This window comes from Balaenoptera physalus (assembly GCF_965194825.1).
Source record: "Balaenoptera physalus genome assembly, chromosome: 4".
In the NCBI taxonomy this organism is placed as follows: Eukaryota; Metazoa; Chordata; class Mammalia; order Artiodactyla; family Balaenopteridae; genus Balaenoptera; species Balaenoptera physalus.
This window is the reverse complement of record NC_138891.1, coordinates 12,835,379-12,860,675: the sequence shown is the minus strand read 5'-3', so window position 1 is coordinate 12,860,675 and position 25,297 is coordinate 12,835,379. Positions and strand designations below refer to the sequence as shown.

The 25,297-nt window shown below is 40.8% G+C and overlaps 1 protein-coding gene across 2 annotated transcripts in view; it reads left to right on the top strand.

Moving 5' to 3' along the window:
* The window catches only part of CPNE4 (copine 4), a 629,469-nt gene that overhangs the window by 453,567 nt on the left and 150,605 nt on the right, over window positions 1-25,297 (top strand). For both annotated transcript variants that reach the window (XM_082459307.1, XM_082459308.1), the window contains exons 6-7: window positions 15,136-15,219; window positions 18,215-18,304. In XM_082459307.1, coding sequence (XP_082315433.1) covers window positions 15,136-15,219; window positions 18,215-18,304 — 174 coding nt within the window. The remainder of the gene's footprint in view (window positions 1-15,135; window positions 15,220-18,214; window positions 18,305-25,297) is intronic.

Genomic DNA, 25,297 nt, shown 5'->3' with positions numbered 1-25,297 from the left:
AACTGGGCAATTCTTCAGTTATACTCAGCTGGTGGAGGAGCTTTACTCACATGCCTGGCACATGGGATGGCTGGAAGGCTGGGCTCCACCAGCTCAGTCAGCTAGACTGCCTTCATGGTGGTCTTAGGTTTGTCACACTTTCTACATTGTGGCTGGCTTTTCCCAAGAGAACACCCCAAGAGAAGCAGGCAAAAGCTGTGTGACCTTTTCTGTCCTAGGCTTCAAAGTCATGCAAGTGAGTCATAAGGCAGCCCAGAGTCGAGGGGAGGAGAGCGACTCCATGCCTTGATTGGGGAGTCATAATGTAGAAAAGCGTGTGGACAGTGGACATTGTAGTGGAAAATGCAACCTGCCACCGTATTTTTGTGATAGAATCAGAATAATAGAGGACAATTATTTCACGTCGTAGCTGGTAAAAGCGTTCCCAGAGGTTCTCAAGGATGACCTCCTTCTAGCCTTTAGCACTAAATGAGGGTGTAGCTACCTGCATGTTAACAGTTAATCTTATATTAATTGAGAAAATAGACCATGACTAAAAGCCACTGAAATAAACAAATCTTTCAATTTAAAACATTTTGCTAATTAGTATCATGAGAGCAACTAATTTCTATATACATTTGAAAAATTGCAGTATGAATATGTGGGGAATATACACTATATCCAATTCAGACAATAGTTATGGAGATCTGGAACCCCAGTGCCCTTGCAGTAACTCTGGTAACCTCCAGGTATCCACATACCTCTGGTAGAAAGCTCTGCCTAGTACAATTGCCCTCTTTTACGTATGAGAACATCGAGGTTCAGAGATGTGAAATGACTTACCAAAGGACACACACACACACACTCACAGATAATCAGTAACAGATAGGGACTCAATCAGTTTGCCTAACTACAATCTAAATCTTCTTCAGGGCAGAGGGTTAATGAATACAAGTTGGATTGGTCTTGGGCTGTGGAGAACTTGGTTATGCTCCCGTGTATTTCGGGGAAGTGGGGAGACAGAGAAGAGGAAGGTGAGGGTACGTATGCTACAAGGCAGCAGTCCTCAAGGTGTGGTCCCAGTTCCCAAGACCCTTTCGGAATAATGCATGAGGTCAAAACCATTTTCATGGTAATACTAGGACATTATTTTCTTCCTTCACTCTGATTCTGTCACATGTGTACGGTGGTTTTCCAGAAGCTACATGATGCCTAGTATCACAACAGATTGAATGCAACAGCAGATATGAGAATCCTGCTGCTTTCTATTGATCTAGTCATTAAATTGATTTACAAAGATGTAAAATAATATCATTCTCCTGACAATTTTATACATTTGGAAAATATAATTATATCCCATTAAGATGTTATTTTTTATTATGATGTCATAGGTTTATCTTTATTACTTTTAAAATGATATAACAAATGAATATTTTTTAAAATTCTCAGTTTTAATTTATAATATGGTAAAATATTGACAGATATAATCCACATAAACAAAAGCTCCTTGGTGTCCTCAATAATTTTTAAGAGTGTAAAAGAGTCCTGAGACCAAAAAGTTTGAGAACTGCTACTGTGGAGTATAATAGTACTTTTGCAAACCACAATGACAGATAATGTCCCTTTTCTGTCATTTTCTGTCATTTTTAACTCCCCTTTCCAATGCTGTCCAGGAAACCAGCAGCTATCTATTCAGGACGGAAATCCAGAGTCCTTGAAATCTGAGAAGTAGGCTTCATGAGAGCCGCATATAAAATAGATGAGGTTTGCAAGAAATAACTTATTTGTCTACTGTTAATGAAATTCACTTTGTGGAGAGATAGGCTTTTTAACTCCTAAATCACATTTATTACATTAGCAGCTAGTTGGTGATTAATCTAACAAGTAGAGATATGAATGTAATCACTTTGGAACATTCAAACTGACAAAGTGTTCTTTCTCCTCCGTTTCCTGAGAAAGTATTCATGACGGTGTGTTGGAACTGATTCTCACACTGGTGCTCTTCATATATGTAATCATGATCATTATAAGCTGTATTTTTTAATATTGCCATGATGCTAGTTTGATGGGGTGCTGTATAAGCAGTTGAATCTCTCTCTGAAGGAGAGGTTGGTAAACATTTCCTATAAAGGTCAGATGGTGAATAGTTTAGACTTGCATGTTGTATGGTCTCTGTCCCAACTATGCACATTTGCCTTTGCAGCATGAAAACAGCCATAGACAATACGTAAATGAATGAGCATGGCAATGTTCCAATAAAACTTTATTCACAAAAACAGGCAGTGGGGGACTTCCCTGCTGGAGCAGTGGTTAAGAACCTGCCTGCTACTGCAGGGGACACAGGTTCAAGCCCTGGTTCAGGAAGATACCACATGCCACAGAGCAACTAAGCCCATGCACTACAACTACTGAGCATGTGCTCTAGAGCCTGCAAGCCACAACTACTGAGCCCACACACCACAACTACTGAACTCTGCATGCTCTAGGGCCCACACTTTGCAACAAGAGGAGCCACCACAATGAGAAGCCCATGCACTGCAATAAAGAGTAACCCCCACTCCCTGCAACTAGAGAAAGCCCACATGCAGCAACAAAGACACAACGCAGCCAAAAAGTAAATAAATAAATTAAAAAAAAAGAAAAAAACTAAAAAAACCCCTAATGAACAGGCAGTGGGCTGAATTTGGGCCACCCACCATACTTTGCCGACCACTGTTCTATAGCAACATTAACTCTCTCACGTTGCGCTGTGATTTTACTATGTTCAAGTATGCCTGCCTGAAAACTAATCCAGCCTGCATTAATGAAAGCAAATTATCATTCATGAGTATCTACAATGTACCAGGTGTCAGGTGTCTAACTACATTACCCCCAAAGCTCACCATATTCTTTAAAATGGGTCTTATTATTTCCAGTCTACAGATGATGCATAGTAAGGTCAAAGAATTTGCCCAAAGTCACAAGGCGAGGAAGCTATAGAGTCGGGATATGACCCCATATCATTCAAACAATCTCTTCTAGTTCCAATAATCTGTTCTCATGATCATTGTCATGGCTATGCACTGCTTCCTTTTCTCTTTCAAACCTCAGCTGATTGCTTACTGACCTCTCACTTGACTAAATTTCTTTCATATTGGACTAAAAGAGCAGGGACATAGCCTCCAAGTTATTAAAACATTTTACCATAGCAAAACTTCAGTAAAATGCCTATATCATTAATTTTCATTGTACTGAACTGTCCCAAGGGCCATCTTAATGCTGATGGTCAAGCAAAGGAAACTGAAAATTCCAGATTGAGGTCAAGTAACTACACAATTAGACACAGATTTGTTGTTTTTAACTATGAATCTCTGAGTGTACATTTTAGATGCATTTGAGCTGCTTATGAGTTGTTTTATTTTCAGAAATCAGATGCCTTCTTAATAGTAATCACCCCTGAGGCTTTCCTGGTGGTTCAGTGGTTAAGAATCCACCTGCCAATGCAGGGGACACAGGTTCAAGCCCTGGTCCAGGAAGATCCCACCTGACGTGGACCAAATAAGCCCTTGCACTACAACTCCTGAGCCTGCGCTCTAGAGCCCACGAGCCACAACTACTGAGCCCACATGCCACAACTACTGAAACCCACGTGCCTAGAGCCTGTACTCCACAACAAGAGAATCCACCACAATGAGAAGCCTGTGCACCATAATGAAGAGTAACCCCTGCTCGCTGCAACCAGAGAAAGCCCACACACAGCAACGAAGACCCAACTCAGCCAAAAATAAATAAATAAATAAATTTATTTTTTTAAAAAAGAGCTCTTACTAACATTAAAAAAAAATAGGAGGAGAAGATGGCGGAAGAGTAAGACGCAGAGATCACCTTCCTCAACACAGATACATCAGAAATACATCTACACGTGGAACCGCTCCTACGGAACACCCACTGAACGCTGGCAGAAGACGTCAGACCTCCCAAAAGGCAAGACACTCCCCACGTACCTGGGTAGGGCAAAAGAAAAAAGAAACAACAGAGACAAAAGAATAGGGATGGTACCTGCACCAGTGGGAGGGAGCTGTGAAGGAGGAAACGTTTCCACACACTAGGAAGCCCCTTTGCGGGTGGAGACTGCAAGTGGCAGAGGGGGAAGCTTCAGAGCCACGGAGGAGAGAGCAGCAACAAGGGGGCGGAGAGCAAAGCGGAGAGATTCCCGCACAGAGGAGTGGTGCCGACCAGCACTCACCAGCCCAAGAGGCTTGTCTGCTCACCCGCCGGGGCAGACGGGGCTGGGAGCTGAGGCTCCGGCTTTGGTCGGATCGCAGGGAGAGGACTGAGGTTGGCGGCATGAACACAGCCTGAAGGGGTTAGCGAACCACAGCTAGCCAGGAGGGAGTCCGGGAAAAGGTCTGGAGCTGCCGAACAGGCAAGAGATTTTTTCGTGCCTCTTTGTTTCCTGGTGCGCGAGGAGAGGGGACTCAGAGCACCGCCTAAATGAGCTCCAGAGATGGGCGCGAGCCGCGGCTGTCAGTGCGGACCCCAGAGATGGGCATGAAACGCTAAGGCTGCTGCTGCAGCCACCAAGAAGCCTGTATGCAAGCACAGGTCACTATCCACACCACCCCTCCTGGGAGCCTGTGCAGCCCGCCACTGCCACGGTCCCGTGATCCAGGGACAACTTCCCCGGGAGAATGCACGGTGCTCCTCAGGCTGCTGCAATGTCACGCTGGCCTCTTGCTGCTGCAGGCTCGCCCCATATCCGTACCCTTCCCTCACCCCGGCCTGAGTGAGCCAGAGCCCCCGAAGCAGCTGCTCCTTTAACCCCATCCTGTGTGAGCGAAGAACAGACACCCTCAGGCGACCTACAAGCAGAGGCGGGTCCAAATCCAAAGCTGAAACCCGGGAGCTGTGCGAACAAAGAAGAGAAAGGGAAATTTCTCCCAGCAGCCTCAGAAGCAGCGGATTAAAGCTCCACAAACAACTTGATGTACCTGTATCTGTGGAATACCTGAATAGACAATGAACGATCCCAAATTAAGGAGGTGGACTTTGGGAGCAAGATATATTATTTTTTCACCTTTTCCTCTTTTTGTGAGTGTGTATGTGTATGCTTCTGGGTGAGATTTTGTCTGTATAGCTTTGCTTTCACCATTTGTCCTAGGGTTCTGTCCGTCCATTGTTTTTTATTTTTTTTTTTTACTTAAAAACTTTTTTTCTTTTTTTCTTAATAATTATTTTTTATTTTAATAACATTATTTTATTTTATCTTTATTTTATTTTATCCTCTTTCTTTTTTTTCTTTCTATTTTTTCTCCCTTTTATGCTGAGCTGTGTGGAAGAAAGACTCTTGGTGCTCCAGCCAGGCATCAGGGCTGTGCCTCTGAGGTGGGAGAGCCAACTTCAGGACACTGGACCACAAGACACCTCCCAACTACACGTAATACCAAACGACGAAAATCTCCCAGGGATCTCCATCTCAACACCAAGACCCAGCTTCACTCAACGACCAGCAAGTTTAGTGCTGGACACCCTATGCCAAACAACTAGCAAGACAGGAACACAGCCCCATCCATTAACAGAGAGGCTGCTTAACATCATAATAAGGCCACAGACACCCCAAAACACACCACCAGACGTGAACCTGCTCACCAGAAAGACAAGATCCAGCCTCATCCACCAGAACACAGGCACTAGTCCCCTCCACCAGGAAGCCTACACAACGAACTGAAACAACCTTAGTCACTGGGAACAGATACCAAAAACAACGGGAATTACGAACCTGCAGCCTGCGAAAAGGAGACCCCAAACACAGTAAGATAAGCAAAATGAGAAGAAAGAAAAACACACAGCAGATGAAGGAGCAAGGCAAAAACACACCAGACCTAACAAATGAAGAGGAAGTAGGCAGTCTACCTGAAAAAGAATTCAGAATAATGATAGTAAAGATGATCCAAAATCTTGGAAATAGAATAGACAAAATGCAAGAAACGTTTAACAAGGACTTAGAACAACTAAAGAGTAAACAAGCAATGATGAAAAACAATAAATGAAGTTCAAAATACTCTAGACAGGATCAATAGCAGAATAACTGAGGCAGAAGAACGGGTAAGTGACCTGGAAGATAAAATAGTGGAAATAAGTACTGCAGAGCAGAATAAAGAAAAAAGAATGAAAAGAACTGAGGACAGTCTCAGAGACCTCTGGGACAACATTAAACGCACCAACATTCGAATTCTAGGGGTCCCAGAAGAAGAAGAGAAAAAGAAAGGGACTGAGAAAATATTTGAAGACATTATAGTTAAAAACCTCCCTTATATGGGAAAGGAAAAGTTAATCAACTCCTGGATTCACAGAGAGTCCCATACAGGATATATCCAAGGACAAACACGCCAAGACACATATTAATCAAGCTATCAAAAATTAAATATAAAGAAAACATATTAAAAGCAGCAAGGGAAAAAAACCTAATAACACACAAGGGAATCCCCATAAGGTTAACAGCTGATCTTTCAGCAGAAACTCTGCAAGCCAGAAGGGAGTGGCAGGACATATTTAAAGTGATGAAGGAGAAAAATCCTGCAACCAAGATTACTCTACCCAGCAAGGATCTCATTCAGATTTGATGGAGAAATTAAAACCTTTACAGACAAGCAAAAGCTGAGAGAGTTCAGCACCACCAAACCAGCTTTACAACAAATGCTAAAGGAATTTCTCTAGGCAAGAAACACAAGAGAAGGAAAACACCTACAATAACAAACCCAAAACATTTAAGAAAATGGGAATAGGAACATACATACTGATAATTACCTTAAATGTAAATGGATTAAATGCTCCCACCAAAAGTCACAGACTGGCTGAATGGATACAAAAATAAGACCTGTATATATGCTGTCTACAAGAGACTCACTTCAGACCTAGGGACACACACAGACTGAAAGTGAGGGGATGGAAAAAGATATTCCATACAAATGGAAATCAAAAGAAAGCTGGAGTAGCAATTCTCATATCACACAAAATAGACTTTAAAATAAAGACTATTATAAGAGACAAAGAAGGACACTATATAATGATCAACGGATCGATTCAAAAATAAGGTATAACAATTGTAAATATGTATGCACCCAACATAGGAGCACCTCAATACATAAGGCAAATACTAACAGCCATAAAAAGGGAAATCGACAGTAACACAATCATAGTAGGGGATTTTAACACCCCACTTTCACCAATGGACAGATCATCCTAAATGAAAATAAATAAGGAAACACAAGCTTTAAATGATACATTAAACAAGATGGACTTAATTGATATTTATAGGACATTCCATCCCAAAACAACAAAATACACTTTTTCTCAATTGCTCATGGAACATTCTCCAGGATAGATCATATCTTGGGTCACAAATCAAGCCTTGGTAAATTTAAGAAAATTGAAATCGTATCAAGTATCTTTTCCGACCACAACGCTATGAGACTAGATATCAATTACAGGAAAAGATCTGTAAAAAATACAAACACATGGAGGCTACACAATACACTACTTAATAACGAAGTGATCACTGAAGAAATCAAAGGGGAAATCTAAAAATACCTAAAAACAAATGACAATGGAGACACAACCACCCAAAACCTATGGGATGCAGCAAAAGCAGTTCTAAGAGGGAAGGTTATAGAAATACAAGCCTACCTCAAGAAACAGGAAACATCTCGACTAAACAATCTCAACTTGCACCTAAAGCAATTACAGAAAGAAGAACAAAAAAAACCCCCAAAGCTAGCAAAAGGAAAGAATTCATAAAGATCAGATCAGAAATAAATGAAAAAGAAATGAAGGAAACAATAGCACAGATCAATAAAACTAAAAGCTGGTTCTTTGAGAAGATAAACAAAATTGATAAACCATTAGCCAGACTCATCAAGAAAAAAAGGGAGAAGACTCAAATCAATAGAATTAGAAATGAAAAAGGAGAAGTAACCACTGACACTGCAGAAATACAAAGGATCATGGGCGATTACTACAAGCAACTCTATGCCAATAAAATGGACAACCTGGAAGAAATGGACAAATTCTTAGAAATGCACAACCTGCCGAGACTGAACCAGGAAGAATTAGAAAATATGAACAGACCAATCACAAGCACTGAAATTGAAACTGTGATTAAAAACCTTCCAACAAACAAGAGCCCAGGACCAGATGGCTTTACAGGTGAATTCTATCAAACATTTAGAGAAGAGCTAACACCTATCCTTCTCAAACTCTTCCAAAATATTGCAGAGGGAGGAACACTCCCCAACTCCTTCTAGGAGGCTACCATCACCCTGATACCAAAACCAGATAAAGATGTCACAAAGAAAGAAAACTACAGGCCAATATCACTGATGAACATAGATGCAAAAATCCTCAACAAAATACTAGCAAACAGAATCCAACAGCACACTAAAAGGATCATACACCATGATGAAGTGGGGTTTATCCCAGGAATGCAAGGATTCTTCAATATACGCACATCAATCAACGTGATACATCATATTAACAAATTGAAGGAGAAAAAAACATATGATCATCTCAATAGATGCAGAGAAAGCTTTTGACAAAATTCAACACCCATTTATGATAAAAGCCCTGCAGAAAGTAGGCATAGAGAGAAATTTCCTCAACATAATAAAAGCCATATATGACAAACCCACAGCCAACATCGTTCTCAATGGTGAAAAACTGAAACCATTTCAACTAAGATCAGGAATAAGACAAGGTTGCCCACTCTCACCACTATTATTCAACATAGTTTTGGAAGTGTTAGCCACAGCAATCAGAGAAGAAAAAGAAATAAAAGGAATCCAAATTGGAAAAGAAGAAGTAAAGCTGTCACTGTTTGCAGATGACATGATACTATACATAGAGAATCCTAAAGATGCTGCCAGGAAACTACTAGAGCTAATCAATGAATATGGTAAAGTAGCAGGATACAAAATTAATGCACAGAAATCTCTTGCATTCCTATACACTAATGATGAAAAATCTGAAAGTGAAATTAAGAAAGCCCTCCGATTTACCATTGCAACAAAAAGAATAAAATATCTAGGAATAAACCTACCTAAGGAGACAAAAAACCTGTATGCAGAAAATTATAAGACACTGATGAAAGAAATTAAAGATGATACAAATAGATGGAGAGATATACCATGTTCTTGGATTGGAAGAATCAACATTGTGAAAATGACTCTACTACCCAAAGCAATCTACAGATTCAATGCAATCCCTATCAAACTACCACTGGCATTTTTCACAGAAGTAGAACAAAAAATTTCACAATTTGTATGGAAACACAAAAGACCCCAAATAGCCAAAGGAATCTTGAGAGTGAAAAATGGAGCTGGAGGAATCAGGCTCCCTGACTTCAGACTATACTACAAAGCTACAGTAATCAAGATAGTATGGTACTGGCACAAAAACAGAAACAGATCGATGGAACAGGATAGAAAGCCCAGAGATAGACCCATGCACATATGGTCACCTTATCTTTGATAAAGGAGGGAAGCATATACAGTGGAGAAAAGACAGCCTCTTCAATAAGTGGTGCTGGGAAAACTGGACAGGTACATGTAAAAGTATGAAATTAGTTCACTACCTAACACCATACACAAAAATAAACCCAAAATGGATTAAAGACCTAAATGTAAGGCCAGAAACTATCAAACTCTTAGAGGAAAACATAGGCAGAACACTCAATGACATAAATCACAGCAACATCCTTTTTGACCCACCTCCTAGAGAAATGGAAATAAAAACAAAAATAAACAAATGGGACCTAATGAAACGTAAAAGCTTTTGCACAGCGAAGGAAACCATAAACAAGATGAAAAGACAACCCTCAGAATGGGAGAAAATATTTGCAAATGAAGCAACTGACAAAGGATTAATCTCCAAAATTTACAAGCAACACATGCAGCTCAATAACAAAAAAACAAACAACCCAATGCAAAAATGGGCAGAAGACCTAAATAGACATTTTTCCAAAGAAGATATACAGATTGCCAACAAACACATGAAAGAATGCTCAACATCATTAATCATTAGAGAAATGCAAATCAAAACTACAATGAGATATCATCTCACACCAGTCAGAATGGCCATCATCAAAAAATCTAGAAACAATAAATGCTGGAGAGGGTGTGGAGAAAAGGGAACCCTCTTGCACTGTTGGTGGGAATGTAAATTGATACAGCCACTATGGAGAGCAGTTTGGAGGTTCCTTTGAAAACTAAAAATAGAACTATCATACGACCCAGCAATCCCACTACTGAGCATATGCCCTGAGAAAACCATAATTCAAAAAGAGTCATGTACCACAATATTCATTGCAGCTCTATTGACAATAGCCAGGACATGGAAGCAACCTAAATGTCCATCATCGGATGAGTGGATAAAGATGATGTGGCACATATATACAATGGAATATTACTCAGCCATCAAAAGAAACGAAATGGAGTTATTTGTAGTGAGGTGGATGGAATTAGAATCTGTCATACAGAGTGAAGGAAGTCAGAAAGAGAAAAACAAATACAGTATGCTAACACATATATATGGAATCTAAGGGGAAAAAATATCATTAAGAACCTAGTGGCAAGACGGGAATAAAGACACAGACCTACTAGAGAATGGACTTGAGGATATGGGGAGGGGGAAGGGTAAGATGTGACAAAGTGAGAGAGTGGCATGGACATATATACACCACCAAACGTAAAATAGATAGCTAGTGGGAAGCAACCACATAGCACAGGGAGATCAACTCTGTGCTTTGTGACCACCTAGAGGGGTGGGATAGGGAGGGTGGGAGGGAGATGCAAGAGGGAAGAGATATGGGAACATATGTATATGTATAACTGATTCACTTTGTTATAAAGCAGAAACTAACACACCATTGTAAAGCAATTATACTCCAATAAAGATGTTCAAAAAAAAAAAAAAGTAATCATCCCTGATATTTGTATAGTGCTTTACTAAGTGTCCTCAAGCATTCTTTCTTTTATTGGTAATAATAAATAGCAGTAGTGCTTTCTGAGTGCTGACCATGTGCCAGGCACTGGACTCAACACTTAGGTGCATCAGCAACTATAATCTTTCTGCATTGCTATGAGGAAAAGCTGATACCTTCTCCATTATGGATAAAGAAACTGAGATGTGGAAAAATTAAATATCCTGTCCCACATCACCCAGACTGTATATGGTGGAATCAGGATTTGAAAGCCAGTGTGCTACATGTAAGACTTTTTATTTACTTGAAGATGAAGATTATATCCTGATCTTTCTTTTCTTGATTTGTAGTACTGTTACCAAGTCCAAGCTCACTCTGCTCACCACACAACAGACCAATAAATCAGGAGATGAGATGTTGAGGCAAGGAACAGTGACTTTATTCGGAAAGCTGGAAGACCAAGAAGATGGCAGACTAGTGTCCCCAAAACCATCTTACCAGGGTCTGGATGCCAGTTTCTTTTATAGAACAGAGAGTGGGGGGAGGTGAGGAAATAAAGTAAAAGGGCCGTTATTTTTGCCTGGCTTGGCCAGCATCGGGGAGGGTATGTGAGAATTTCTTCCTTTCTACAGCCATTCATAGGTGGGCAGGGTCAGATTGTCTCCCTGTGAGCTGAACAAAGGCCCTTTAGTTTAACATTCAGGCAGAGAGGCAGGGTCCCCTGAGGCAGACCATTATGTATGATTATAGTAACAAAAGCAATGAAAAGCAAAGGTTAAAGTCAAAGAAACAGATCCAACATGGAGTCAGATTTTGCTCTTCCCTGTTACAGTACGTCCTCCTGACAACAACTCCATGCCTATCCTTAATAGTAGCTTAAAAGCATGTGAAATAAAGCAGAAAAAACATTGCAATATACTTCCAAGAGAAAAAAATAGGGTACCAAAGTGTATATAGTGTATGATTACAAATATTTTTTAAAAGAAAGAAAATTATGTCTAGATTCTAGAAAAAAATTTATCAAAATGTTATTGATAGTTGTGGTATTATGGGTGAGATTATGGGCTATTTTTTCTATATTTTCTATTTTTTAAAAAAACGATAGCAAACATTTAAAATTATCAATAAAAGGAAAAAGAAAATTAACTGATAGCGTTCCTCCAGTGTGTTGAGCAATTCTTAAGTACAATTGACATACACATTCCCTGAGGGACCAACAATCTATCTCAGGGGTCAAAGCCTGCAGCTCCTGGAGAAGGGCCCCAAGGGCACGCAGAACAAGCTAAAGTGCCCACACTAGGAATTGGGGAGGGAAGCTCTGGTTCTCTAACATGAGTGTTGAAACAGAAATAGGCTCGAGGGCGAATGTCTTGAGCAGATACGTATGTTAGTGCAAGTATGTGTGCCCGACGCACAGTGAGGCCAAACAAACTAAAACATCAGAGTTTGGAGCAGAGAAAGATTTATTGCAGTGTCATACAAGGAGATGGGTGGCTTATGCTCTAAAATTCAGCAAAGCTTTTTTTTTTTTTTTTTTGGCCACACCACTTGGCTTTCAGGATCTTAGTTCCCTGACCAGGGATTGAACCCACACCTTCTCCAGTGAAAGGCAGTGAAAGTTCAGAACCCTAACCACTGCACCGCCAGGGAATTCTCTTGGCAAAGCATTTTAAAAATGCCCGGGGAGGGAAGGGGGTCGCAGGGTATGTGATCAGCTCATGCACATTTCTCTGACTGGCTGATGGAGAGGTAACAGGATGGTGTCACAGGGGTTAACATTATGAGTCCTTAGGCTCCAGGAGGCTCCAGGTCATCAAGTAGTTAACATCTTCCATTTAGTGGGAGGTTTTCACATCTGTAAAACAACTCAGGAAATGTGCATCAAATACTGTTATCTGGGTACTTCAGAGAGAAGCTAAAGCAGAGGATATGGGGGAAGTGCCTGTCCCGGGAAGGCCCCATAGGGTCCTGTTCAGTTACACATAGTGGTAACAATGAGATAGAAGTGTGTCTGGGAGGAAAGCAGGGGCCATTTTTGTGGAGAGACAAGTTTTGCAGGGCAGACTTACTGATGAACTCTGTGTTGTCAATCAGGCACCTTCAGAAATAGGGCGGAACGGTATTTTCCAGACTCTGGGTGTTTGATCCTGGTTGGGTAGGGAGAACAGCCAAAGGGAAGACAGATATCCCCATCTCCCTCCTCCTTCTAAGGTATTCTATAAAGTTTTCACTACAGAGCCAACCATGTTATTTTTTCCTGCTCAAAATCCTTCAGTGGCTCCCCACTGCCTCTCAGGTAAGTGCAAACACCGGATGCACATTTAAGGCCCTTCACCTCATGGAGCCACCTCCACCAGTACTGCCTCAGATTCCTCCCCTACACATCCTGAGGCTTCAGGGTAATTCAGCTACTTGGTGTGTCCTTTCTATGTTTACTCTTTTACACCTTCACTTACTCCATTCCCACCCTAGAAACATCCTCCTCACAACCATATTTTGCAGTCAAAATCCATTGACTTTCCCTCTTCTGTTATTCATTAATTCATTCATTCATTAATACTTAGCCCTTGGTTATGTTTATGTGTGTACTTAGCACAAAACTAGATGGCCCTTTGGAGGGATGAGAAAAGGTTTTATCCTTCCTTGTATCTTAATATCAAGCACAAGGGCTCCATGATCAGTATATCCCCTGAGAGTATTTTGTCGAGCTAAAGACTAGGATGGCTGTAGGCTTTATTCTGCTTTGCTGCTGTCTAGATTTCTGGGGCGGGGAATTACCTAGTGAAATACATAGTAAGAATGTGATGACTAAAGCTGTTGCTCAGATAGCCTCCTATTCTGTACCTGGTTTTCTTGGCCCTCGCTCATTCGTTTATGTATTCATTCATACATTCAGTAAACACTGTGTACCACTGAAAGCTAGATGCTATGGAAGATGCTATGGTAGAAATATAAAGGAAAATAAGACGTAATTCCTCCCATCTGAGAGCTTATAATCTATCAGGGTAAAAAGCCAAGTTTAAAAGAAAGATATGGACAGGTCTGCTTCCAGTATTAAAGTGCCTGTTTGTTTTACATTACTCTACCGCTGAAAACAACTATAAACACTGGACAAGATACAAGAGACATCTGTTTGAGGGTATTAAGGCAGTCAAGATTCAGGGTCAGAGAAGCTGAAGAGAAGAAATATCCATTGAGGTGATTCAGACATTCTATGCAGATTTTCCACTCAAGACAATTCCATAAGGCTGATTCATAAAACCCAGGGATAGAGAAGCTGGGAAGCCTAGCAGAAAATAGCTACTAAGAAACAGAGAAACTGAGCAGTGCTTTTAATAGTCTTATGGAATTGGGGAAGTAAAACTGGAGTTCAGGACTTCAGGGAGAGCTTGGGTTATTTGTAGAGGCTTCAGAGAAGGGAAGCAGCCCAACGGTTGGAGTGACTTATCCCCTCAAGGCATTCACTAATTAGCAAATAGCAGCATAGAGAGAAACTGAACCAATAACTATAGAGCCAAGAGATTATGGAAGTAAACAGAGTCTTTCAGAGTCTCACAAACAGAAATGAGCCTTGAGGGCTTGTCAAGAAGGAACAGCCCTCATAAACAGTGAGTCTTTGAGTGAGAGCCCTTTAAGTATTATACCCAAGGAATAAAGGAATCAGAAATAGGTCGGGCCTTTAAAGACTTTTGAAGAAACCAGCTTCTAAAGCGCTCAGTCCTATTTGGATTCAGGTGACTGCCTCCATTCTAATTGCTTGCCAGAAGCTGAAGACTCATCTATAGCCTTTATAATTTTTTTTACACAGTGTCTTGTATTTAATCAAAAATTAACAAGCGTAACACGAGGCAAAATGAAGAAACAGATAATAAAAACAGACCCACAGTGATCCAGATACTGTAGTCATCAGACATAGGCTTTACAATAACTAGAATTAACATGTTTAAGACAGCAGATACACTGCTTCTTAGAGAACCAGCATTTGGATGGATCTTTGAAGACTACTTGGGATTTCAGTCAACCAATCCTTACTTCTCAAAGGACTTGGGGTTAAGATACAGCTCATTCTAGCCAAAGGTGGATCTCAGGGATGAAGAATAAAGCAAGGAAGGGTCAAATTCAGGGGTATTTTATCCAGGGCTGGATCAAATGTGTTTGTGCAGGGAGTAGGGAAACAACTCATGTCTGCTTATCTATTGTAGGATTTCTTCAGTAAGTCTGACCCATTTCTGGAAATTTTTCGAATGAATGATGATGCAACTCAGCAGCTTGTGCACCGAACTGAGGTGAGAAGAGCCGTCTTCAGCTGTGCCATCTCGTCTCTTTAAGATGATACACTGACCTGTTTTGAGAAACCCCTTCCCTTTCTTAATGTCTGTAGCTATCCCCCAAGACCTGAAGTCTTCCCAGTCCTTAAGAGGGCTCTTTATTCTCAATGTGGGTGTTATAAGAGGAGACACTTTCTCACCCAGATTTTCCATTATTGAACTTTAATGCAGAAAGCCAGCAACTTATTAATAATAAAAAGATGAATACTAGCTAATATTTAATAAATGTGACTAGGTACCAAGCATTTGACTGAGTGACCTCATATGCATCATTTTATTTACTTCTCACAACTATGCATTGACATGATTATTATTACCCTATTTTACAGTTGAAGAAACTGAACTTTGAGGAGGTCAAGTCACCTTCCCAGTGAGCAAGGGGTAGAGCTGAGGTTTGAATTGAGTTTGACCCTGAGCTTTGCTGTGATTTGAGAAGCCAATCTGCCTCCCCAGGGAAAGTCCATACACAGGACTGATGTCAGATCTGTCGTACAAACGGCTGTCCTGTATCAGCAGTCATTTGGTCTGGCTGCATCTCCCTCTCACCCTCCTACCTTCTCTCCACGTGACTCCGAGCCTTATCCTTCACTATCTTACCCCCCGCTACCCACCACCACACACCCACTTAACAACCAACCCTAGTCTCCACTTTTTATTTTATTTTATATACAAGCCAGTTCAAGAGAGACTGTGTGGGGGTGAGAAGTGCATTGATAAGGAGGAATGGCTTGGAGCTGAGAGAGAAAGGTGCTTCTAGTGTTGGGTAAAGGAAGAAGGAACTCTCATGACTCTCTCAGGATGATAGTGGGGTGCTGTGTTCCCATACCACACACTGGAAATCCATTTCCTTTTTCCTGAAGTAGCAGAGTTGCAGGTAGCATTAGGGGAAATTTTCATGTCATATTTAAGGTAAACAAGAATCGAATAGTCTTGGACGGGCTAGTTCTGTGTATGTCATCTGGTGCATGGCTAGCATTTAATAAAGTGTGTTTACTAAAAGAATGAATATATGAATGGAGTTGAATATTGATAGTATGTCCACTCCCTGTGATAGTACAATGTGATTCTTTGGACAGTCACAAACTTTTCACTGGGGAATAGTTTCAAATGCAACTGGGATGGTTTCCCTGAGTGGCACCCCATCACCATCACCAAATAGAACTTTTTCCCACATAAGGATTCCTTTGGTGGAACAAAGTTCTTTCAGGAGAAGTAACTAAATGTTGGGGAGAATCAGAAGTAGTACCCGTTCATGCCTTTGCTCCAGCCAATGCATGGGGACTTGAATGTGCAGGGAGAAAGAAGAGTGGTGGCATATTGTTAGACTTCTTCACTCCTGATGGCATCCCTCTTCTTGGTAAATTCCCCTGTTCCCAGAATCTCTAACTCTTCCCCATACCCCATTGCAAGGGGCTCCTGGAATCTCATAAGAAATGTGATTGTAAAGTTTTCCAATGAGTCAATCAACATACATTGATTTTTCCTCTTTATTACTCAATAGATACAAAATAAATACCAGGCAATACCGTTCTCTCTGGGTAAGCACATGTGTGTGTGTGTGTGTGCATACACACACACACAGATTTTAATTTCAGAGGACATTTCTAGTTGAAATTTTGATCTGCTATTGAGTTTTACAAAGCTGTTGTAATGAAACATCTTCACTTTTTAGTATTTCTATACAAAGGTGAGAAATTTAAATTAACCAAAACAATTTTATCTAATTTTTCTTCTCACTATCACTTTGCTCATTCAGGGAATGAGAGCAAAAAGCAGTCACACAGGAACATTATTTTTCTACTTTTTAATGCATTAAAGGAAATTTAATAATGAGCCTACAGTATAATCAATAATTCATCATTATATTAAGGAATTCAGGAGAAGAGGGAATCACTTATAAAATAATTATGTTATGTAGATAGAGAATTAATATTTTTACAATTCTAAGACTCTGCTAACTAAAAACTTCATAGGAAGAAAAGTCAATATGACAGAACTCCATTTAACTTCATTTGTATGTACCCTAGAGCAGTGGTTCTCAAATATCATGCATCAGAATCACCTAGCGGCCCACCTCGAGAGTTTCTGTCAGTAGGTCTGGGTGGAATCTAGACATTTGTATTTTTAACAAGTTCCTGCTGGTCCAGGAACCACACTTTGGGAGCCCCTGACCTAGAGTACACAGTATAATCTTAGGCACAGAGCAAATACTCATTCACTAAACCAAATTGAATTACTGAATCATCTGATGGCAGAATAAGACTTGACTCGAATAGACTCTCAGGCAGGATTTAGCCAAGTTCATGATTAGTAAACTGCTTTTAAAAGGGTTTCACGACATTACAGTCTTAGTTTGTGATCCTGAAGTTCTGAAGATCTGCCCTGTTATGCTTCCCAAGCATACATAGTATAAATGTACTCCTGGGATTTTTCTTCCAGAAACTTTTCTTCTGACTTGCAATCTGATCTAACCAAGGTCACAGGTCACCAAAGACCGCTCAGTTCTTCAGCAGCAGAATTGTTCTGCCACACTCCCCCACACACCAATAGGCTTTACGTATGCTGACCTCAGTAGAAGAGAATTTATGCCATAGGACTGACAGTCCTACAGAACTGGAGATCCTTTATCAGAGGCAGAGGAAGCCCATCTCCTTAATCCCAACCTCTTTTGATATAGAAGGGGTCATCTCCAGCATCCACATACTGGACAATATTATTGTCATTATTCATGAAATAACAGCCAGGCCAGTGACCGCAAGAGTTCTGCCCAATACGATCCACCTAGTGGGCACCCTTTAAAGGTTTACTACTCCACGTTTTCATGAAGGCACCTGTTCCAGACAATTGTCCTTTTCATAAGCACCGCAGTGTTTCTCAAGCAGTTTTTATGTTGAAATGTGAAAATGTCAAGCACTACCTCTCCAACCCACCACTCCTCTCTTTTTTTCCTCAGGTTGTGATGAATAACTTAAGCCCAGCCTGGAAATCATTCAAAGTATCAGTAAATTCTCTATGCAGTGGAGATCCCGACCGCCGGCTGAAGGTCAGAAATCTGTCTATGTCTGAGAAATGTAATTTTACATATTTACCCCTCCGCTTTCTCTTCAAGTGAATGTTGGCAAACCCAAAATTTTCTGTAGCATTTACCCAAATCTCTTAGCATCTTGATGGAAGAAACAAGGGCTCTCCTTTCTGCTGGAGCCACTGAGGCTCCTGAGATAACATGAGATAAATCTCAATCATGTTATGTTAAGTGGCAAATCCCATGGCCTCTAGGAGAGAAACTGTGGTAATAAGTTCAGGGTATAATTGGGAGTTATTAAAAACACAAATACTGTTGTTATCAGTTATCTACCGCTGCATGACAAACTACTCCAAAATTTAATACTTAAAACAATAGCCATTTATTTAGCTTATGATTCTGTACATTGTCAAGTTGAGTTCATCTAGGAGGCTCTTTTCTTGGTCTTGCATGGACTTCCTTATGTATTTGCAGTCAGCTGTACCTGAGCAGGACGCCCCTGCTTCTGGGGTTTGTCTGGCTGTCATCTGGAATGATCAGGGTGGTGGAGCCATTTGTCTCTCATCGATCAGCAGGCTAGCTTGACTTATACACTCAGCAACCTTAGGGTCCAAAAGAGCCAGGACAAAAGATGCACGTCTCGAGGCCCAGTCTCAGACTCACATGAGGTCACTTCCTCTGCGTGCTATTGGCCAGTCACACAGTCATCCCAGATTCAGGGATGAGGAAATAGGACATGGACTCCACCTCTTGGTGGGAGGAGCTGCAGAGTATGGTGGCCACTTTCTTCAGTCTACCACACATGCTTTCTGAGTATCATGGGAATGTAGAAGTTGGAAGAAAAGACTCATTATAAGAGTCAGGATGACCAAAGGAGGACAATAGGCTAAGTGCCTGAACCAGACTCCCAGAGTCATTCCTTATGGTCCCTTGTCTGGCCCTCTCTCTACCTTGGAAGTCCAGAAGCTCCATGTTGTCAGTGTCCCAGAGGTGACTCTACCAACTCAGGATGACTGAGTAAATTCAATAGAGGCCAGAGCTATAAATCAAAAGGCCGACAGGTTCATGTTCAGTGAGAAACATGACCCTCAAGCAGACTCAACATTCATATCAGCTTTACCAGGGCATTTTCTCCATGTGGGCAAACCATGGGGAAGACAGTTTTCATAAGGTTGTGTGACAGCCTAAAAGCAGAGCCAGGGAAGCTGGATAATGGAGGTGGTTAATGGCTTCAGACTTTAAAAGCCTGGGGCACCTACCACCCCAATGGGATTATAGGTCTGTTAGGCAGACTAAACATTCATGTTGGGGGCACTGACTCCCCTGGAAAGTGTTAGATGGGCACTGCTAATGTTTGTCTTTGTAACTTTACACTTTACTCACTCTTTTTGCCCTGTAATCCTTCTTCTAATGGATATAATTATTTGCATTTGTCAATGTCATCCATCAGTTTAGAATCCTATCCATTGGTTAGTCCCAAACTCTTAATGTGACTTTACATCTTTGTTTAAAACCATTCTGTTCGGACTTTGTACTATCTGTGGACATGCTTACTTCTGTGGTCTGGAGGAGCAGCTCAGAGTTGTCCCTAATATCTCCTGTGGGAGCCTCCACTTCCACTGGAATTGTCTTTCATGCCAAAATCAGGACTCCTGGCTGTTTGGGCCTCATGTATAAGCTCATATGCACAGTGGCCAAGACCTACAGCTTCAGGCCTGGGTTGGAGATTGTCACCTATACTCTGAGCCACCCCATTCCATTCCCAGGGAGATAAATGGACCCTTTGGGGCAGAAATAAGATAATGCCTACATTAGCCATAGGTCAATTTAGTCATGGTGAGTTATTAGATAAAAGGGGAGGGTTATCTATAATTGAATAAATAAAGATGCAGAAAAGGAGCATTTTGTGGCCTTTCGAGTGCTCTGCTGTCTGTAGAGGACAAGTGGGAATAAAGGAGAGAGAGAGAAAGAGAGAGAGGGAGAGAGAGAGGGAGGAAGGAAAAGGAAAGGAATGAAGGAAGGAAAGAGAGATAGACAGAGAAAGGGAGGATCAGGATTTCTCAACAGCTGCACCATTGACATTTGGACTTTGTTGTGGGGCCTGTCCTGTGCATTGTAAGATGTTTAGCAGCATCCCAGGCTACTAAACACTCGTAGTAATACTTCACCCCCATCAGTCTTACAGCCAAAAGTGTATTCAGACATTACTAAATGTTCCCTGGAGGGTAAAATCATTTAGACCAATGCATCAGAATCGTCTAGAAGGCTGTTAAAACACAGATTGTTAGGTGTTATCAGGGTTTCTGATTAGGTAGGTCTGGAGTGAGCCTGAGAATTTGCATTCTACAATTCCTGAGTGATGCTAATGCTGCTGGTCCCAGCCCACACTGAGAACCCCTGGTACAGACATTTGCTCCTTCATTACAGTCCTTCCGCGGCTCAGTGCCCCCCACCACTTTCCACCACCCAGCCTCCCCTCCACCACCTTTTCTCTGCCCAGCACTCGTACCCACCCTGCCCTCTCCAAGCCTTCAGGGCTTGGCACATGCCTCTCTCTGCCTGATGCCTTCTTCATTCTTCTGCTTTTCTTGGATTATCGTCATCTGCTACTTTCCTTCGGGTCTCTCCAATATCCCTCCACTTCCAGAAACCTTGCCTGATCTCTTTAGCTTCTATGGGTGCCCTCTAGCCCTCTGCACCCAACTCATGGAGATACTTCTCCACTTGTTTGGAACATTTCCGTTTCCATCTCTTTCCCCAGCAGGTGACTCTTTCTTCCCAGTTTGCCCCTTCAGGGTGAGAACCATGTTTTTTTCCCTGTGTATCCAGGCATCCAGGCATCCAGCCCAGCGCTCGACACGGAGCAGATACTCAGTAACTGTTCCTGGAGTGAATGGACAGAGGAGCAGGGAGGTGCTAAGAGGTCAGCAGCACCTCACTGGCGGGGGGCTTGGGGGGAGGGAATCCGCCCACACAGGTGTGCTGAACTCACTAGGTGACAAATCCAATATCATCACTCACCTGCTCACAATCACCAAATGCAGCTTTTCTGAAAAGCTTGAGAGACTTCCCGTATTGCCCTTTATTTGTATTGATTATTTCATCACAAAAGCCACTGAGAAATGCTCATAATGTTGTTCCCATTCAGCTTTCTCTGAAATAAAATGGTACCATATTGGCAGGCAGCATCTCCTCACCACCAAAAAAAAAAACCAGAAAGTGAACTTTCAAATTAAAAATTTGCGGACTTCCCTGGTGGTCCAGTGGTTAAGAATCTGCCTTCCAATGCAGGGGGTGCGGGTTCAATCCCTGGTCAGGGAGCTAAGATCCCACATGCCTCGCGGCCAAAAAACCAAAACATAAAACAAAAGCAATATTGTAACAAATTCACTAAAGACTTTAAAAATTGTCCACATCAAAAAAAAAAAAAAAAAAGAAATCTAAAAAAAAGACCAAAAAAGAAAAAAATTTAAAACCCTCTGTCCATTTAGATTCTCAGTCTTAGCAAAACTCTAATAATGAGGTCTTTGTCCCAAATGAGACTTGATATCTTTAAATCTCATTTATTCAGGGTTTACACTAACACCAAGTTTAAATCAAAACAGGTTTTTCTTTTGGTTTTATTTATTTTTTTCCTATTCCTCCTCTATGGGAAAAATTTTAAAAAGCATTCAAATAAGTATTTTTCAGAAATTGATGCTTTAATTAATTTATTTATTTTTATTTTTATTTTTTTTGGGATTTCCTTAAGAGCATGCATTTTTTTTAACCATCTTTATTGAAGTATAATTGCCTCACAATGGTGTGTTAGCTTCTGCTCCACAACAAAGTGAATCAGCCATACACACACAATACGTTCCCATACCTCTTCCCTCTTGCATCTCCCTCCCTCCCACCCTCCCCATCCCACCCCTCCAGGCGGTCACAAAGCACCGAGCTGATCTCCCTGTGCTATGTGGCTGCTTCCCACTAGCTATCTATCCCACATTTGGTAGTGTATATACGTCCATGACACTCTCCCACCCTGTCACATCTCACCCCACCCCCTCCCCATATCCTCAAGTCCACCCTCTAGTAGCTCTGTGTCTCTATTCCCGTCTTGCCCTGAGTTCTTCATGGCCTTTTTTTTTTTTTTTCCTTAGATTCCGTATATATGTGTTAGCATACTGTATTTGTTTTTCTCTTTCTGACTTACTTCACTCTGTATGACAGACTCTAACTCCATCCACCTCATTACAAATACCTCCATTTCATTTCTTTTTATGGCTGAGTAATATTCCATTGTATATATGTGCCACATCTTCTTTATCCATTCATCTGTTGATGGACATTTAGGTTGCTTCCATGTCCTGGCTATTGTAAACAGAGCTGCAATGAACATTTTGGTACATGACTCTTTTTGAACTATGGTTTTCTCAGGGTATATGCCCAGTAGTGGGATTGCTGGGTCGTATGGTAGTTCTATTTGTAGTTTTTTAAGGAACCTCCATACTGTTCTCCATAGTGGCTGTATCAATTTACATTCCCACCAACAGTGCAAGAGTGTTCCCTTTCCTCCACACCCTCTCCAGCATTTATTGTTTCTAGATTTTTTGATGATGGCCATTCTGATCGGTGTGAGATGATATCTCATTGTAGTTTTGATTTGCATTTCTCTACTGATTAATGATGTTGAGCATTCTTTCATGTGTCTGTTGGCAAACTGTATATCTTCTCTGGAGAAATGTCTATTTAGGTCTTCTGCCCATTTTTGGATTGAGTTGTTCGTTTTTTTGTTATTGAGCTGCATGAGCTGCTTGTAAATCTTGGAGATTAATCCTTTGTCAGTTGCTTCATTTGCAAATATTTTCTCCCATTCTGAGGGTTGTCTTTTGGTCTTGTTTATGGTTTCCTTTGCTGTGCAAAAGCTTTTAACTTTCATTAGGTCCCATTTGTTTATTTGTGTTCTTATTTCCATTCCTCTGGGAGCTGGGTCAAAAAGAATCTTGCTGTGATGTATGTCATAAGAGTGTTCTGCCTATGTTTTCCTCTAAGAGTTTGATATTGTCTGGCCTTACACTTAGGTCTTTAATCCATTTTGACTTTATTTTTGTGCATGGTGTCAGGGAGTGTTCTAATTTCATACTTTTACATGTACCTGTCCAATTTTCCCAGCACCACTTATTGAAGAGGCTGTCTTTTCTCCACTGTATATGCTTGCCTCCTTTATCGAAGATAAGGTGACCATATGTGTGTGGGTTTATCTCTGGGCTTTCTATCCTGTTCCATTGATCTATATTTCTGTTTTTGTGCCAGTACCAAACTGTCTTGATTACTGTAGCTTTGCAATATAGTCTGAAGTCAGGGAGCCTGATTCCCCCAGCTCCATTTTTCGTTCTCAAGATTGCTTTGGCTATTCGGGGTCTTTTGTGTTTCCATACAAATTGTGAAATTTTTTGTTCTAGTTCTGTGAAAAATGCCAGTGGTAGTTTGATAGGGATTGCATTGACTCTGTAGATTGCTTTGGGTAGTAGAGTCATTTTCACAATGTTGATTCTTCCAATCCAGGAACATGGTATATCTCTCCATCTATTTGTATCATCTTTAATTTCTTTCATCAGTGTCTTATAATTTTCTGCATACAGGTCTTTTGTCTCCTTAGGTAGGTTTATTCCTAGATATTTTATTCTTTTTGTTGCAATGGTAAACGGGAGTGTTATCCTAATTTCACTTTCAGATTTTTCGTCATTAGTGTATAGAAATGCAAGAGATTTCTGTGCATTTATTTTGTATCCTGCTACTTTACCAAATTCATTGATTAGCTCTAGGAGTTTTCTGGTAGCATCTTTAGGATTCTCTCTGTATAGTATCATGTCATCTGCAAATAGTGACAGCTTTACTTCTTCTTTTCTGATTTGGATTCCTTTTATTTCTTTGTCTTCTCTGATTGCTGTGGCTAACACTTCCAAAAGTATGTTGAATAATAGTGGTGAGAGTGGGCAACCTTGTCTTATTCCTGATCTTAGTGGAAATGGTTTCAGTTTTTCACCATTGAGGACAATGTTGGTTGTGGGTTTGTCACATATGGCCTTTATTATGTTGAGGAAAGTTCCCTCTATGCCTACTTTCTGCAGGGCTTTTATCATAAATGGGTGTTGAATTTTGTCGAAAGTTTTCTCTGCATCTATTGAGATGATCATATGGTTTTTCTCCTTCAGTTTGTTAATATGGTGTATCACATTGATTGATTTGCATATATTGAAGAATCCTTGCATTCCTGGGATAAACCCCACTTGATCATGGTGTATGATCCTTTTAATGTGCTGTTGGATTCTGTTTGCTAGTATTTTGTTGAGGATTTTTGCATCTATGTTCATCAGTGATATTGGCCTGTAATTTTCTTTTTTTTGTAGTATCTTTGTCTGGTTTTGGTATCAGGGTGATGGTGGCCTTGTAGAATGAGTTTGGGAGTGTTCCTCCCTCTGAAATATTTTGGAAGAGTTTGAGAAGGATAGGTGTTAGCTCTTCTCTAAATGTTTGATGGAATTTGCCTGTGAAGCCATCTGGTCCTGGGCTTTTGTTTGTTGGAAGGTTTTTAATCACAGTTTCAATTTCAGTGCTTGTGATTGGTCTGTTCATATTTTCTATTTCTTCCTGGTTCAGTCTCGGTAGGTTGTGCATTTCTAAGAATCTGTCCATTTCTTCCAGGTTGTCCATTTTATTGGCAAAGAGTTGCTTGTAGTAATCTCTCATGATCTTTTGTATTTCTGCAGTGTCAGTGGTTACTTCTCCTTTTTCATTTCTAATTCTATTGATCTGAGTCTTCTCCCTTTTTCTCTTGATGAGTCTGGCTAATGGTTTATCAATTTTGTTTATCTTCTCAAAGAACCAGCTTTTAGTTTCATTGATTTTTGCTATTGTTTCCTTGATTTCTTTTTCATTTATTTCTGACCTGATCTTTATAATTTCTTTCTTTCTGCTGGCTTTGGGGTTTTTTTGTTCTTCTTTCTGTAATTGCTTTAGGTGCAAGCTTAG